Source organism: Acipenser ruthenus, chromosome 21 (assembly GCF_902713425.1).
Source record: "Acipenser ruthenus chromosome 21, fAciRut3.2 maternal haplotype, whole genome shotgun sequence".
Lineage (NCBI taxonomy): Eukaryota > Metazoa > Chordata > Actinopteri > Acipenseriformes > Acipenseridae > Acipenser > Acipenser ruthenus.
In genome coordinates this window covers 27381273-27398470 of record NC_081209.1, presented here as the reverse complement: position 1 = coordinate 27398470, position 17198 = coordinate 27381273, and the positions used below count along the sequence as shown (strand labels likewise).

The 17198-nt window shown below is 37.1% G+C and overlaps 2 protein-coding genes and 1 pseudogene across 3 annotated transcripts; 1 reads left to right on the top strand and 2 right to left on the bottom strand.

The window, feature by feature from the left end:
* Positions 1–2539: 2539 nt before the first annotated feature.
* LOC117962558 (UPF0235 protein C15orf40 homolog) lies at positions 2540–4917 on the bottom strand. The gene is made up of 4 exons (XM_034902449.2): positions 4529–4917; positions 4044–4173; positions 3577–3704; positions 2540–3324 (listed from the first exon to the last, which is right to left on the bottom strand). The coding sequence occupies exons 1-4, from the start codon at positions 4550–4552 to the stop codon at positions 3229–3231; spliced, it is 378 nt and encodes a 125-aa protein (XP_034758340.2). The 5' UTR covers positions 4553–4917; the 3' UTR covers positions 2540–3228.
* A 682-nt stretch (positions 4918–5599) lies between these two features.
* Positions 5600–11267, top strand: LOC131699184 (glutaminase liver isoform, mitochondrial-like; annotated as a pseudogene).
* Positions 10979–16298, bottom strand: LOC117428120 (BTB/POZ domain-containing protein 1-like). Of its 2 annotated transcripts, none has more exons than XM_034901913.2 (8): positions 15714–16298; positions 14901–15057; positions 14603–14708; positions 14126–14323; positions 13664–13856; positions 13444–13531; positions 13149–13295; positions 10979–12926 (listed from the first exon to the last, which is right to left on the bottom strand). In XM_034901913.2, exons 1-8 carry the CDS (start codon positions 16103–16105, stop codon positions 12768–12770), a joined length of 1440 nt encoding a protein of 479 aa, XP_034757804.1. In that variant the 5' UTR covers positions 16106–16298; the 3' UTR covers positions 10979–12767. The 2 variants fall into 2 exon arrangements, with proteins under 2 accessions (XP_034757804.1, XP_034757805.1); XM_034901914.2 differs by having other exon boundaries at positions 13664–13793.
* Positions 16299–17198: the final 900 nt, after the last annotated feature.

Genomic DNA, 17198 nt, shown 5'->3' with positions numbered 1-17198 from the left:
TTCATGTGGTGATAGCGCTGTGCTTGACATTTACGGACCTGCTCACCTAGGGGGGTGGGGACGGGGGACTGTGACTGCAGCTGTTCAGGGATATTAATGTCAGTGCAGCCCTGCTGAATAAATAGTCTGTCTTGCATGAGGAGCGGGCTCTGCACAGCGTTCCAGTGTCCCTCTAGCTCCCTCTAGGGCAGCAGCAAGGAAATGTAGACAGTCAGGCCAGCTGCAACAAGAGCACAGAAACAAATACAGCAACAGCAAAATTAGTAAATGGAGTGTAAAAGTATTGCTTTTTTCATTTATGTTGTTAAAACTATTTATATATACACATTTACCTTCTTTTCGGACATTGAGTTTTGCCCGTTTTCTCCTTCTTTTATTCTGTCACGCAGTTCTTCAATTTCAAACTCCAGGTCTTGGTTCAAAAAGATTCTCTCAAGTTCCTGAACCGCTGCATCAACAAGGCTGAACTGCTTCTTTATTAACACTGAATCAGTGCTGTGGAATTTAGCCTCTGAACACTACCTGTAACACAGTGCTGTACGTCATTCATTCATAACTATACAACACATGCACAGATTACAGCCCACTGAATCCTTGTCAGGTGGTCTCGAAGTATACTGGTAGTTTGGCTTGGATCCATTCCATCCACGAACTCTGTTTCAGCCATTCCAGAGAGCTCATGTCAAATGGACATTGAGACTCTATGAACATCACTGATGTTACTGAAGCACCTGCAGGGTTGTAATCACTTATCAGTGTCATGTTTTTTCGTCGTTGTCATTCTCTTAATGATGGTAGCCAACAGCAGGGGGGCAAGAGGATCGGGGAAAAAGACTGTAAAGAAGAATAATGAATACGTTTAAGCCTTCTCGTTTTGCAGACCCATAGCCACATAGAGGAGACTTTTTAAGTGATAACATTAAACCACTGGATGAATGTTAATGTTTAACATTTTGCACTGAAATTATTGCCAGTTAAGATCTACTTGACTTTCTCCAGCTCCCTTGGCTAGTATAACTGATATTCCTCAGCAGCAATCAATTGTAGAGCAATCACCAATACAAAAGAGTTTTCTTTTTGTTCTGGCCTGAACTGGCCCTGGCCCTAAATAAAAGCCTGCCTTGTTAATTTAGCTACAATTATCTACATCTGCAGATCCATAGTGATGAACAAATAAATATTGTAATGCATTTACCAGGACAGGTGCTACTGCTTTCTGAATATGTCCCTCAGCTAATCCACTGCATAAAGGAAAATGTAATCTTCTATTAGTTATCATCAAGCTTGTACTTTTCTAACAGACACTGTGTCTTTACTGGACTGCATCATTTTCCAATCATTTTTATTTTTCAGATACTGCATGCTGTTACCAGTTCAGTTATTTAGAAGTAAAGATATACAAGAAAGAATCCTGCTTTGTGCGTTGTCTGAGTCTTGAGAGTGCTCCGCTCCAGGTTAGCTCCGTCGAAATTGGGACTTGTTGGTCTTGCTTTAACCAAAGACCTGCAATTTGGATAATAAAGTAGATCCATTGGAAACATCTTCCACAACACTGTCAACAGAGTGTAGGGTTTGCCATGAGATGATTCCACGGGATGAGTGAGGAATGAACTCAGGGATGCGTGGCCTTTTCTCCTACAGGAAGGTAGGTGAGACATACCTGCAGGTGGAAAGTCTGCTCTCCAGAACGGCCCGCAGAATCATCACCCGTCAGACTCTTCCTTATGGATTAGCTCTATGTCAGATCTGCTGGTTTTCTGCATCTTTATCTTCAATTGTGAAATCTAGTTTTATACAAACTGAACCCTGTCAACTTGCTTAATTACTGTAGAGGAAATGGGAGCTGCTATCTTTCAATTTGCAGTCACTGCTTTCAAATATTGATAAACATAATAAAAAGCAATCATAATGCACAGTAAGCCAAGGTCTTTTTTCATTTTCTTTCATGTTGTGAATTATTAAAGGCATTTAAAATGACATATATGATTATTTTAATTAAATGAAACATTTGTAAATACATTATAATGTATTTCAAATGTTCAACCAAGATGAAGCTTTTTTACTCTAAATCATGTCCAGTAAAAAGGCAATATTTTTCCAGTATAATCTTGAAAAAGATGTCCAGTTCAATTTATTTGTTAATAATGTGATAGAAATAGCAAGTATTTATTGATTCAAAACACAAGTACACAGTCTATATTTTTATTTTATATACCACTGGTACTGTGCATAAAAAAATACAGGAATGAAATGAAATGCGACATAAAGAATTGAAGACTTACCGGTTGTTAACAATGCCCTGAGGTACAGGGAGGGTGGATGTCTGAAACACACCTGAGCTGAGGTCCAAGAGCTTTTAAATCAGTTTAAGTATATATATATATATATATATATATATATATATATATATATATATATATATATATGTGTGTGTGTGTGTGTGTATATATATATATTTTTTTTTTTGTGGACATCACTTATGTGCAATGACAAATTAAATATAAAATATTTTCTTATTGAACAAAAACTACAAAATGCATAACAAGTTAGCAATATCTTTATTTTGAATATGTGAATAAATGGGCAACACAGAAGTAACTAGTTTGCTTTGCTGGATATGGTTAAAATCACTGGAATGATCTGAGCTGTGAAACAGATCCATGCTCCATCTAACAGCACATAAGAATATGTAAGTCTAGTTTCAATTGTCATGTGCTATAAGAAACTCACATGCTGATTTTTATCCAGGCAGGTTCATATAAAAAAAAAACCCTCTAGCTAAGGACTTTGATATAAGCACGACCATTGATATTAATGAAACAGCTTTAAACAACATATAACATTACTTAATGAACCCAGTGCAAATATTACTGTGTGTATGAACCCCCGAGTTATCTTTGATCCTTTAAAATCCAGATCCCTTTGAAGATTTTACACATCTAATTGCAGGTCCCAAATATTACAATACTCCAGTAACTTGCTTTATGTATTTCGCTGTGTGTATTCATCTTTTACCTTTTCATCAGCTCTTTACTTACAATACTAAAATGATTTAATGATGAGGTAGGTCATTTCTCAAGGGTCAGAGGGACTGTATGAATGGTTACTGTATCACTCATCCAGTTCATTTTATCTTCCGACACTGTGTTCCGTTTCCATGGATACAGTTTTTTGCCCAGCTGGCAGGTCAACCAATCTGAAATGTGGCATGATCGCCCTCTAATCCTCTTAGCTGTTGGCAGCTTCCTTTTTCAGTCTCTCCAGAACCTCTTCTGGACTTACAGACGCTGAAAGCTTCACTATCTTCTCTCGAGATTTACAGCCCTGTTTTCAAAGGAGAACAATTAAATGCAATTGGTATTTTTGCTCATGCGTAAAATGAGAATGCATGCACTGTTAGCAATTTACAAAAAATTATCTTTTTCAAAAAAGACCATCCACCCAAACAGTTTCCCTTTGAGGTTCAGAAGGTTTATTTAATATGAACAGTCAACACTGAACACTACTTGCACTTTCAAGTGTTTCCGGAGTTGCAGACACCTGTAGGGGTCCTTAAGATGAACATTCGCAGCGCACCTTATCTAGGGTTACTTGACTTTTCTTCAGTTCCAGGACCTTGGAGAGATACCAAACAAGTTCTGCATTGGCTTCCCCGTCTGAGGGAGGTGCTGCTATAGCGACACCGACTGCTTCTGTTGATACATCTAAACAAAAGCAAAATGAACACAAATACAACCACGGAGCCATGCAAATGCTTTATACATTTAAAGACCAGTCTTTATTTTCCTGCTTGAAATGTATTAATAGGAAGTGTTTTTCTCTTTTGCTTATAAGGTCATTTGACCAGGTAGGAGGTTTATTTCAATGTTTACCAAATGACAGTGCTGCTTTCTTACAGATAAAAATAGAAATTCATTATTTCTGTATTTAATTCAATATGAAAACGAGAAACACATCTTTGTCCCAGAAATGACTATATTTGCACAAACTATTTTTTTAATATTCCACGTTAAACGAAGGCAAACCTGTACTGTTAACCACACCTGTAATGGCGTTTTGTTTGGCCCCAGGTTTGGCATGTATGATGATGGTCAGGCAGCCTGTTTTATCACGTGACACTGGACCTGTGGGAACTTCAGGGGATAGTGGTGTATTCTTGCTCTGAGACTTTTTCTGGAAGGCAAATTTTGAAAGTACGTTAGATATTATTACAGGTACACACCAATTGATAGTGCTGTGTGGATCAAAATATGATGAATTCCACTTTGACATGACTACGTCGTTAAATAATATAATACAATATCGAACTCTTCTATTGAATATTGTGTATCTGGTTATGGTCAGTGCAGCTCATTTGTTCAGTGTGTATTACAGTACGGTATATACATGTTGCTGCCCCCATTAGGTCAAAATTAGAACTGTCATAAAATATCGACTTTTTTTTTTTTTTACAACAACAAAAATATTATACAGGTAATTATTTGACGAAGGTTAATTAAGTAGCCGAACAGGGTATTGTTTCCCCTACCGTTTTGTTATCTTTTTTTGACATTGTGTTAGCCCTAGAGGAGTAGTTTCGTATGTTTTTGATTTTGCGGGGTGATGAGAAAGCCCTCTCGTTACAGTGCTTGTAGGGCGGTTCCAGTTGTAGGAAAGTGCGGCGTGGTTGGAGGCCGCCTCTTTTTATTCTTAAAAATGACCTAACTAAAACGTTACAACAGCTTTGAATAGTCTAGTTAATAAACGCGAATGACTCATTTAAAACGGGGTTTATTTTGCACTCATCAAGTCAGTAGCGAAGTCAACCCAAAACAAATTAAAACACTGTTTTTAAAACCGCTCTACCAAACCAAAACAGTTTCCTGCATCTCGTCACTAACCAGTTTATTCACACTGCGCCTGCGTGATGCCCCCACTGGTGATTCAATGTGTGTGTACAGGTGCTGCACTATACACCTTTGAAAACAACGCCTAAAAGCAATATTTTGATCTGGTGCTTTTTGCATTGCCTTGAAATTTAAAGGAAAAAACAAGGCTTACCTATTACCTGTTTGTCACAAACCTTTAAAAAATGCCCCTTGCTGCAAAATGGGTAAATAAATACATACAATACTGTGCTGTCAATCATTCCATCCAAATCAAGTCAATGGACATGCCCTTAGCTTATGCAAAATTGTTACATCAAGAAAAGGCAAGATTGGGATAAGCTAACTGTAAGTGTGTGTAAGTGTTTTAGCTGGTTTGGTATCTTTGACATTTCAATAATACTATTGCCTTGTGAGCCCACCCAAATCAGGAGGGAGCAAGGCAGGTCAGGGGTGGACAAAGTTAACCCTTCTGGTCAACCCTGTTCTAACTTGTTTAATCAGACAAATTAAACCTCCATCCAGACCCTGAAGCAGTTAATTATATAATTTTACCTGTTCACAGTTTCGAATACCATAATCACTTAAACATAATAATAAGCAGAACATGGAAGAATAAGTACGACTGGTACAAACTACTGCTATTACGTTTGTTATATGTTACATGCCAAAGCTATAACACTGGTTTGTACAGTGTCGGATCTCAAAGTCATTGTAGCTAACAAAATCCATGTTCTCCACCACGTCAACTGATTAGTAGATATAGGTCGCAGGTGTGCAGTTTTAGCAGACAAGTATTTTCATCTTAAAACATGATATCTGGCACTCCGGGTTCTCTGTTTGAAAGCCATGCTTTTAGACTGTCTGGCCCTTCCTGGACCATTTCTCTTGGAGTGTGAACTTGTTCCCACCCCTTCACAGTTTTCTTTCCATTCAATAACCAATCAGCTGCTTCTTCTTATAAATAACATGCTTTTTGTGAAATGATACTATGGCTGTTCTATATTTTAGAAAACAAGGATTTCCTTGGCAATTTCAGTAAAGCAAATTCAGTCTTTTAAAGCATTTTTAAACAGCCTGGCTGAACAAAAATATTCATTGTGTATGCTGAATGCATTGCAATCCAGCTGAGATACACAGTTTGATCTACTGTCATTAAGCCATTCATTTTTTCAAGCCCTATAATATAGTTTCTCTGGCTTTTGTGTTCCAGCGTTGCTGCAAAACTGTTGCTAGGTTACTTGGAATATCTCAGCGTACTGTTATTGCAGCCTTCGTGATTTTAAACACTGCCCATCACCTTTCATGAGCACTACATTCCCATATAAACTCCCTGCCCCTGAAGTTAGCTGGTAACACAATATCATACTGAAGGTTCTGATGAGATGAGGTCAGATTTTCTCTCATTGTCTGTCTGCAGGAGCGTCTGTCAATAACAGGAAACACAGGTCCTCATCTCCCCATGGGGAGCCCCTTTGCCACAGAAACCAGTTCTGGAATAGCATTACTAAGGTGGACTCTCAGCAGCTTCATTCCAAAAAGAAAGTGTAAGTCCAGTCGTAGCAGAGATAGCTAATATACAGGGTGATTAGAAAGTAAGTTTACCACATCAATGCACCATATCATCTAGATTCATCTTGGGGGAGTGAATTAATCGTAAGCACTTGGGAAACTAGGGAACCTGATACCACATGCATAAGAAATTTGGGTTTCTCTATTTTCTGTTGCATTGATTTGAAATGTATTTAAATGCATACAGACTGCATCAGCTGGTTCAATTTCATTGAGAGAATCTTGGCTTTCTTGTTATCCTCGTGTTGTTAAACACACTGTACTGGAGGTCAGGGGTTTAAAATAATCCAAATCTATATTACTGACAGAGTTCTTGTGGGACTCAATTAGATGAAATCCTTTTAATCTTTATGAAAACTGGCCAACCGAATAGCTCTTTTAAAGTTTCTATGGATAAGTTCAAAACAAGTACAGTCAAGCCGCTTTTGCCAAAGGAACTAGAACTAAAATGGGGTTTAATACCAAAGATCAGGACATTTCTGAATTTGATCCAAACTGATAATACTGTAATTGGAATTGATTAGCGTGCCCCTCGCTTCTTTTTCTCTCTCGTTTCGCCCTTTCCCCTTAACGACTTGAGTATTACTGTAGGAATCATAAAGAAACAATTGATAAAGCACAGTGTTGAAATGATATTAAAATCATACCCCTTTTTGTGCTAAAGCCAGGTCTGTCTTAAATCCTACAGGGCTGCCGATGTACTGTTTGAAAGTTTTGCATCTGAAGGAGGCATTAACATGGCTAATTTCTTTGAGGTACAGTAAAATCTTCAACAAGTCTTGAAAACATCACTTTAATTAATGTCTAAAAGTTACCATTGAGAAACTGTTATGCAGTAATATATTACCGTGTGACCATACAGATTTAAGTATTTCAATCTGTCAGCACTAAGAGTTTGGTTTGATACCCGTTTGGAAAAGTCACCACTGGATTCTTTTGCTAGAGCATTTTACAGCATCAGGGAATCTCAATGGGTTGCATCAACCATTGTGTTGTTACCCCTAAAAAAAGGTGGTTAATACAGTCCAATGTTTTAAATCGCTCCTCCAACCCTAGCTGTTGTTGATCAAATCAACCCCTAAGACTATCTCCACCTATGATAGTAGTTTCCTCAGTTTGGAGCTCTGGAATTCGTAAAAGCGACCCCAGGATAAAGGACTGTTACTTATTAATGAAAAAGCTGCAGCAAGCTGAAGGCACTGTGGACAGAAATACCTTTCACAGGTAAGAGTGTTGTGAGTTTGTATGGCTGGAGATGGAACTCTGCTTCACGATCAACATCATAAAATCATGAGATACATTTACTAAGCTCTGGACCAACTGTTTTAATATTATGCAGTGCATCTAGCAAGTAACTGTCTGGAATACTTTTTTGCTTGGTAAGCAGGATATATATTGATGCTTATTTATAAAATGCAGAGTGTGGAATTATATTCAGATATAGTTTTTTTTTTTTTTTTTTTTGCAATCTAGTTTAATAGTCACATGTCTTTATTATTGCTATTGAAGTACTGTATAAAAGCTAACTTGATAGATTTAAGGGAGCCGGTACAGCAATGGGGGAACATTTTGCAGATTCCGTATGATTAGCTACATTTCTAGAAGTTCATAATGGAGCTTGTAAGCTGTACATTTCTGATCCTTGTATTTCCAGGTGTGTGACTGGATTTGTGTCTTTCATACTGAAAGCTCTGCAGGGCAGGTTTGTGGTTCCAGATTTCCCAACATTTACTGAGGAAACCCAGAAGATTTTCATGAAGTGCAAACAGCTGTCTTCCTTCAAGGTGTGATGGTGCTTCGAAATGAATCAGCATTTGCGGCATAGGTCTAGAAAGACGGGCCAATGTAAAACTGTACTACATTCTTTCAAACAGTTATTTTGAAAGTACGCACTAGCATGCAAAAATGAAACCTAGCCCTAACCCTAATTAAGGTAGGTGTGTCTGTGTTTGGATTAAGAACGGATTTAAACCTTAAACTCAGTGTTTGAATTCTCTCAGCTGGCCCATCTCTGAAAAGCCTGTCCCATCTTTCTACACCTATGCCAAATTTGTACTAGATGTGTGTAACTGAATACGTTGTATTCTGCAAGAATATAAGAGATCTGCAACAGTAATGATATGTGTTTATATAAAGAAGGCAATTATTATTTAGATATATCTACTGTACCTACAGTTATGAGAGCAGGCGTAATTACTTGACGTAAAACATACACTTCTGTTTTTAATCCCAGCACAATAAGGAACAGAGGAAGCCAGTATTTTGGTTGTGTGTGTAATTGTTATAATGCTTTAAGTGCATATTTATTTCAATGCTTTTGACTGTTTATGTGAATACATCATGTCTCTAAATTGCACGGTTTAAAAACACTAAAAGAAACTTGATCAATTCAGTGACAAACGTTTTGATTCAAGTATTTCAACATTTAGCACTATGGAGTCTTTTCTACAGTGGTTGTAGGTAAACTGCAAGATTGATTGTATTTCTTTTGAACAGCTAGCTGCTGGGCTTGGTGTAGAAGAGGAGGAAAAGTATGAATCAGTGAGTAGCTCACTGTCTACAAGCGCTGTCTCTGAAACGGCAACGTTAGTTTTTCAAAGGCTTTGCGCAATTTTCCATTCTACATTATTTATTTTTTTCATTTATATTTCAGGTTTTGAACCTATTTAGAAGACTCTGTAATAAAGGAAATGTCAATCTGAATTGCACCAGGTAAGCTTTATTAAAAAGAAGATGGGCTTCGCACTGAACTGAACAGTGACTGATGAATGTTTTATGTTTTAAATTCCCGTTTGTTGAAATAAAGTCATTCAAATAATGACAATTTATGATTTCGTAACAGACATCAAAACCTGAGGAAAGAGAGCATCAGACTCCACGCTCTGTCGTTTTTCCTTCAAGAAAAGAAAGTGAGTTCTTAACACATATGGTTATCATTGCTTTGCACACTTATCAAATGACGGTGTTAATAGTTTGTTCTCTTTTACAAAGCAACACAGATAATGTTTTTAAACACTACATATGTCATAGGCAAATAAAACACCCTTAAAGCTTTATGACTAGAGCACAAAAAGAAAGCGCTTTTGTTTTAAGACTTTTGCTACACCTGAATGCAATAGAGCACAGACAGTTCAGAAAAGTCCCTTTTGCAACACCAGTTGAACAGGGTTTTATGAGACTCATTTATTAAGACATCTTTTATATTAGTGTTTTCCAGGGTCTGGTGATATTGGTGCTGCCCTGGACCTAATGCTACAGGTACTGTATGTACTTTAAGTTATGTTGCTCAGTAGCTTGTTTCCTGTAAATCACATTACTGGATTTCATGAGAATAATTTTTTCTCTGAATACATTTTTTTTTTTTTGGACAGGGTTTATCTACAGAAGTGAAATGTGAGTCTGGAGCTGCTATGGCTGCCACATTAGCCAAATTGGGGGCTTTGTCCTCTGTCAGATGACCAAGTATTGGGTCCTTCCTCTGTCCGGAATGCCTTGTCCATGATGCAGGTGGCAGGGATGAATGATTATTCCAGAACTTTCCATTTTAAGGCAAGTTCCCTAAATACAAATAATATGTCTGAAATAGTATCTTAATGTATAGTACCGTCTGGTGGTAGACCATTGTACTGTGTCTATGTTACCACATAACTTTTATTGGTGTGAAAACATTTTATATAATAATCTTTTGCATACATCAATACCAGCAAAATCAAGCAGGTCTCCAGAGCTGGATGCCTTTGGTAACTCTTGGTAAGGAGTGCACTTTTGTCAGGTGATGCAAAATGATTGTTAAACATGATGTTCAATGCAGTTCAAACAGGCTAGAAAACGACTTCCTGAACAAGGCACATGTTCATAATATTTAGTTTTCTAGGAACTGGTTTCAGCATTCCAACTGCATAGCTTTGATATCAGAACCCCATTCCGTCAGGTGGTCACATACAGACAGTGGAAAGCGGAATCTGAGGTATGTACACATTATAATGTATATGTGATATGTGCACGTTTTGTTAAATTTATGTTGGGTCATAATAAAAAACATGTTGGGTTGCTGTAACATACCCTTATCGTGGATTTTTATTACAATCAATTAAACAACTTGTACAGACAGATTCTCCCAGTAGTTTTCAATACATAAACCTGAAACAGAAAACGTTATATTCATACCCGAATTCTCTTTAAATGCGCCCTTGGCTGACCTGAAATAATATGAGTTCTCTAACCTACAGACGCAATGTTACAAACTAAAGCCAGTTTACAGCAAACCAACACATTTTTACTTGTAAATTACTTAAGTATTATCCAGTATCTGCTAAAGTAAATCATTAAAAAATAACCTTAAAAAAAGTATTAGAAATGATTTTGGGTCAGGCATATGTTTAGTTACATAACACTTTGTTTCTGCTTTAATTGTAAAGGGGTACCAGATAATGAATGTATTTCTGGCAGCTTATACAGGAGATGTGCGCTCGCTGCGAAGGTAAGTCCATATAGCCACGCTATCAGCTCAACAGTGCGGGTGTCAGTGATTGGTCAGGGAATAGTTTAATATGCATATGTTTAATTTACCCTCTAAGGAAAGCTTGCTGCAAGGCTCCATCAGTTGCTTAATTGGGCTATTTGTTAGTTCTTATGTCTGAGTGATACATGTGTTATTTATAACTTTTATCATAAATCAGATAAAGAACAACTACATAGAACACATTTGTTTTCACAGATACTTGCTGGTCGGCAGCGGATGTCAATTCTGTTGACTACGATGGCAGGTCTGCCCTGCATGTTGCTGCCTCTGAAGGGCACCTTGAAGTTATAGCACCAACTGCAAATTAAATCATTCCAGAAATACATGGAAATGTTAAGAACATTTGTGATGCAAAGACAATCAGACATCCCCACATGATAGTTTTTTTTTAAACTAAACAATGTAATTGTACAACTACTGAAGAATACTGTCATTTGAAAAACTTAATAACAATATGGTACTGTAACCGTAAATGCTTTTCTTTCTTTTTTAAACAATATTATTGCATTTAAAGAAATAAAAAAAAAAAAGTGCCCACCAACAATGAATGTTGCCCGGCAGGTCCTAATCCCTAGTATTGACCAACATGGATCTAAAGCAAGTACATTTAAACAAAACACCATCACTGGGATCAGTTAACAGATTGTTTCCATAGTGGAGATGTGGCTGCTGGACAGGAAACAGATACTGCTGTCAGTGTAACACAACAGAAACCAGTGTGGTGCTAAACCACTTTGCTACAGTAAGGGTATATATCTCCTCTGAAACCCTGGTAACAGTCCCTCACAAATGGTGTATTACTTACAGTGCACAGAAGGCATTAACTTGGTACATGGCCATCTTGTTTAAAACTTTTTTTTTTCAATGTTAAAATACACCATTCTTTTTTTCTTAATTAACATTTATTATTTCTGGTCTTTTAAAAACAAAATGTTGCGTTCTGCATCAGCACTGGAAGAATAAACATCAGTGGTCATTTTTCTTTTTAAATTGTACACTAATATTTAAAGGTCCATTTAGCTAAAAGGCAGTATCTATGCAGACAATGCTTAATAACACCCGTGAAAAGTCAGCATGTACAAAGTTTCACTTACATACAAGCACATGTAATAGATATGAAGTCTTTCTTAGTTTCATAGCAGAGGAGCATGCACAAAACTACTACGGTAAAGACAATGCTCAATAAAGTCCTGTAGTGCTTTATAACATAACATAACACTGACCATGTTATGTTAAGGATTCATTTGGCTATAAATAAGGTTAAAAGGCTGATTACGGCTATCTTTATACAAGTAATCTTTATATAATAATAATAATAATAATAATAATAATAATAATAATAATAATAATAATAATAATATCACTCCAGTTAAGATGAATACAGGTTTGTTTTCATTCTTAAATGTACAGCAAGCTTGGTTAAATGATACAACTATATGTGTATGAAATCCATACAGCGAGGCAACAATTATAACAAACCATAGGAATCCCCAGGCCTGAGATGTGTCGGGTTTAAACAGAACCCACAAAAAACTGAACATTAGTCGCAGGCGTTTTCCATGTTCATCAATATATAGCATAGTTACTATAGCATAGTTTCTTCTTTTGCTGTATGGATTAAATCAACGAACACAGTACTAACAAAAAAGTGCTACTTTTTGCTTGAAGAAATCTCCAGTTTTGTAATACGTTGTCACTTGTACTCCATTTTGCCAATTATTTTTTTTGTATCCTTTTTGTAATACGTTAAGATGCAACATGCTCCCCTTTATACCGCCAATCAAGATGAGCTATTGTAATTCCAAAGTCTATGTGTAGAAGATTATCTCTGGAATCTGTCCATCCTCCACAGAAGTGCCATTGTTATTTCCAGGTGAACTGAAGAATAAAAAACAGGTCTTGGTTCCTGCTGCAGATTCATGAATCACTTTCTTTAACCCTTTGGTACCATAGTGTGAATCAGGACCCTACAAAAACAAAAATCAGACCTCGTTAGACCTCACTCCTTTTCAAAACTGGTCATAAACTGACCCCCCCCCCCCCCAAAAAAAACCAAAACATAATAATATATATTACACACACACACACACACACAGGACCAAGCTACCAAGCTGCATTACAAAATCATAATTTACCATCTATAAATGTATAACCTAAAAGGTGAACACAATAGGCAAGTTGAATCTTACCTTAAGAGTTGCGCATGCCGTATAGCTGACATTCGGTATAATCTCTATAGGCTCCTTAAACATTACTCTGAACGTGTTAGCTGTTCCATCACAACTAAACCCTGTGTCATTTTGTCCTAGTGTCTGGTTTTTGTCACTTTCAATAATCTGGAGAACAAAGAACAAATAAATAAACAATCTGTAAACACAAAACAAATTCCACAAATACAAAAAATGACTCCAGAAATGCATTGCCAATGAAACAGCTGATTTGTACCTTCCACAGCTCCATGTAATAGAAGAAAGGCGTTCATACCTGTATATTGACCTGATAATCAGTTGGTCCGTGAATAGATCCATAGAGACCAAAGCCCACTATAGATATTCTTCTACTAACGGTAAACCTACAAAACAATTAAGGTACTCATTATTTACATGCACTTGTAAAAGTATAATCATAAGAATGTAATTGTATTTCAATAAAACCCCTTTCCATGTTAAAAACTCAATTTCTAGTGAAGGGCTCTATGGCTTACCTTATTCTGTCACTGGTTCCACTATATCCCCAGCGACTCTCTACTTGCTGGAATCTATTAATGCTGCATTCTTTCCCCCTGAGACAACATCGTGGCCTGTCAATGTAGTCAACCCGGGGTTTGGGGTTTACTGTAAAGTGTAAAAACAGATTTACCACCTCCCGATCGAACAAAATCCCAGACTGGGCAGGCCCTGTGGCACAAGAAAGAATATTAAACTGGTTTCTATGGATCTTCCTTTTGATGAAAAACATAAAGAGAAAGAGAGTTAGTAAACACATTACATTACAGATAGTAAAACACTACAATATAATCAGGATTTACCATTTCTATGTGATTGTGATCTATGCATTTATGTAAATTAAAACATATATATTTAATTAATTTATAGTAACATTTAACAAGATAACTTACTATAAAAAAAAATGTAATACAAAGATCTTAAAGAAGCAAAACATTCACCTGCGGCAAACTCCTCCACGGTCATCAGGGGGAAACGAATGAGCGCTAACGCTTTCCCCAGCACTTTCTGCTTGTTTTCTGAAGTTAGTGGAAGCTCTTGTCTGTAACATTCTGCTTCAGCCCAGCGCACAACAGCAGCAAAGAGCCTACTCTCCCGAATCCCCAGTGTGTCTCTTTCCAGCACTGCACAGAGTGTATCTAAACAAAGACATCAGTAAAAAAAAAAAACTTGAAAAAATTAAACATGTAAGCTCTGAGATATAGTTTGGTTGGCTCCGCTCAACATATGCACCTTTGCAAGAAGTGCAAATCTATGTCAAATACAGATCTGAAAACATCTGCATATTTTCCATCAGAACCACCAGCAGAATACCATTCTTAATGAGCCTTTTGCTGTTATTTTATTTTTATTAGTGTCATATTTTACAAAGTTAAAAACTACACAGTGGATAGCAAAAATGTATATGATTTACATACCCAAGTCAATATCTGTGAAGCCTTCTGCACTAACTGCATCTCCTGTACTTTTGTCTATTGTATCCAAGCAAAGGCTGGCAAGCTGAGGTTCATCAAACAACCTAGCCTACAAATGGGAAGTGATTACAAGTAATTAGAGAGTTTATAAGAAAACATGTGGAGGATCTGTTATTCATGCAAACAAATGCAAATCAAATACAGGTTTGTAAATAAATAACTCTTTAAACCCATATTGCAAACATATAAAGAAAGCAAGTTTTTTTTTTCTTAATGAGCATCAAGTCTATCTGTGGATTACCTGAGTAAGAAGCATGAAAGCATTATCAGCTCGGAGATGTTTGGTGAGAAAATCTACACAGTGTGCTTCCAATGCAGGGACTGCATACTTTTTGGCAGTGTAAAGGGTGGTCATAACTGTCTCTGGACCTATATGAACTTCATCTGAATAAAGAAACCTTAAACAAACAAAAAGACAAGGCATTATTAAAATCTAGATCGAAAATTAAATTAATACACTGCAAAAACGGTTACATTTACAAACTTAGTGCTTGCAAATAACCTCCAGCTTATGAAATGTGAGTCTAGCCGTGGCTCCAGCGAAGCACCACAGATTGGTTGGCTGTTGCACACGTTTTCCCACAAAGTCCTGTAAACTCGCCTTTATCTACCAATGAACTAGACTAGTTTGATCCCATTTCAGAAGATCAATTACCACTTTTACAGTTCAGATAACGTATATGTACAGTTTTACAACACATTGCATAGACACCTATTAAAACAACACAAAACACCACCTATATACATCCCTGCAGACTTTAAATTAGATTAAGCCCCAAGTGAAATGCACTGCTTTGAGCACTATTCGCATGCAAACAAATGCATTTTACTCTTGCTTGAATGACAAAGTACCTCGTTCTCTCAATTTAAGTTCAAAAGTGCAGTAATTTAGAGCAATTAATGCCTTCCTCGGTCTTAAGTCTTAAATTATTTTCTGTTTTTTTGTTTTAGATCTGAATTAATACAAATACTACCCACTATATTACATCCCAGAAGTTATCATCGTAGGATGTCTTTTAGGTTTTTAACAGTGAGACATTTTGATTTCACTCACCTTAGCAATGCGAGGAAAGCAGCGGCTTCCACATCAGGCAGATCGATCTCAGTAGAGGTAGTTGCCATGCCTCCGTTGAACATGGCGTCAAAAACAGCGCTGCCAGCCGCTAGCACAAACTTGTGAGCAGGGATCCTCTGAGCGAGCCTCCCCTTGCCTACAATGAACCTTACGTCGCTCAGCAGTTCGTTGTTGAACAGAAAAGCGAACCGCTCTTTCACGGAGCTCTTCGTGGCTTGCCAGTTGTACATGGGCTCCCTGTGAAGGCCCAGCGACGGAGAAGCAGGGGCAGCTGCACCAGGCGCTGCCGCTGAATTCCTGCCTGCTCCCGAGTGAGCGAAGTTCGAAGCTCGTCTTTCTACATTTGATGCTGCCTCACCTCCGGTAGCCATGGCCCGCCGATCTTCTCTTAATTTAGCGTTTGTGTTTATAAAAAAAAACTGAAGTTGTCGAACCACTTTGTGAAAAGGAGAAACAACACTACCATGTTTTGACACGACAACTGCTTCGCCTCACTTCTGTTTACTGCTCACACAAATGACGTCTCCCATTGCTGACTTCCGCCGGTGAGCTTGTGCTGCTAAGCCGAGTTAACCCTTGAGTGGCGTTGAATATGACGTTATAACAACATAAGAACATAAGAAAGTTTACAAACATCTTGCTCGTTTGGTTGTTAGTAGCTTATTGATCCCAGAATCTCATCAAGCAGCTTCTTGAATGATCCCAGGGTGTCAGCTTCAACAACATTACTGGGGAGTTGGTTCCAGACCCTCACAATTCTCTGTGTAAAAAAGTGCTTCCTATTTTCTGTTCTGAATGCCCCTTTATCTAATCTCCATTTGTGACCCCTGGTCCTTGTTTCTTTTTTCAGGTCAAAAAAGTCCCCTGGGTCGACATTGTGTTCTAGCTATGTGGCGCTATTTAACCAACTTCCAGACTTACATGTACAAAGACATTGCTGGACACAAAATGGCAAAAACATTTGATTTGAAAAGTATCTATATTTGTGTGACTAACCACATTATTTAGCCACTGACTTAATTTTGACTTCAATAGACTTTGAAAAAAACAATTGTAAAGCATCAATATATTTGAGTTTGTTTAAAAGTGAAATAACATAATAACATTGACATATTTGGATCCTGGTAAAAAAAAAAAAAAAAAAAAAAAAAAAAGTACCAGCACATATGGTAGAGAATATGGTGAATACATTATTTTAGCAAACACTTCAAAAAAAAATAACACATAAATAAATAAATAAATAAATAAATAAATATACAGAAGCCCGTGTAATTATAAAAATCCTTTAGTTTCAGTTAAGAGTAACAGAACGTGCACTAGAGGGCAGTAAGAAGTGGGGATTCAAACAGTAGGTTATGTAGAAACTCTGCTATGACTTTGTTCAAATGCTATGGAATAACAGCAGGGATATATTGTTTTATTAAATACTTTAATTAATATCTAATTAATACATTTGCCGGGTCT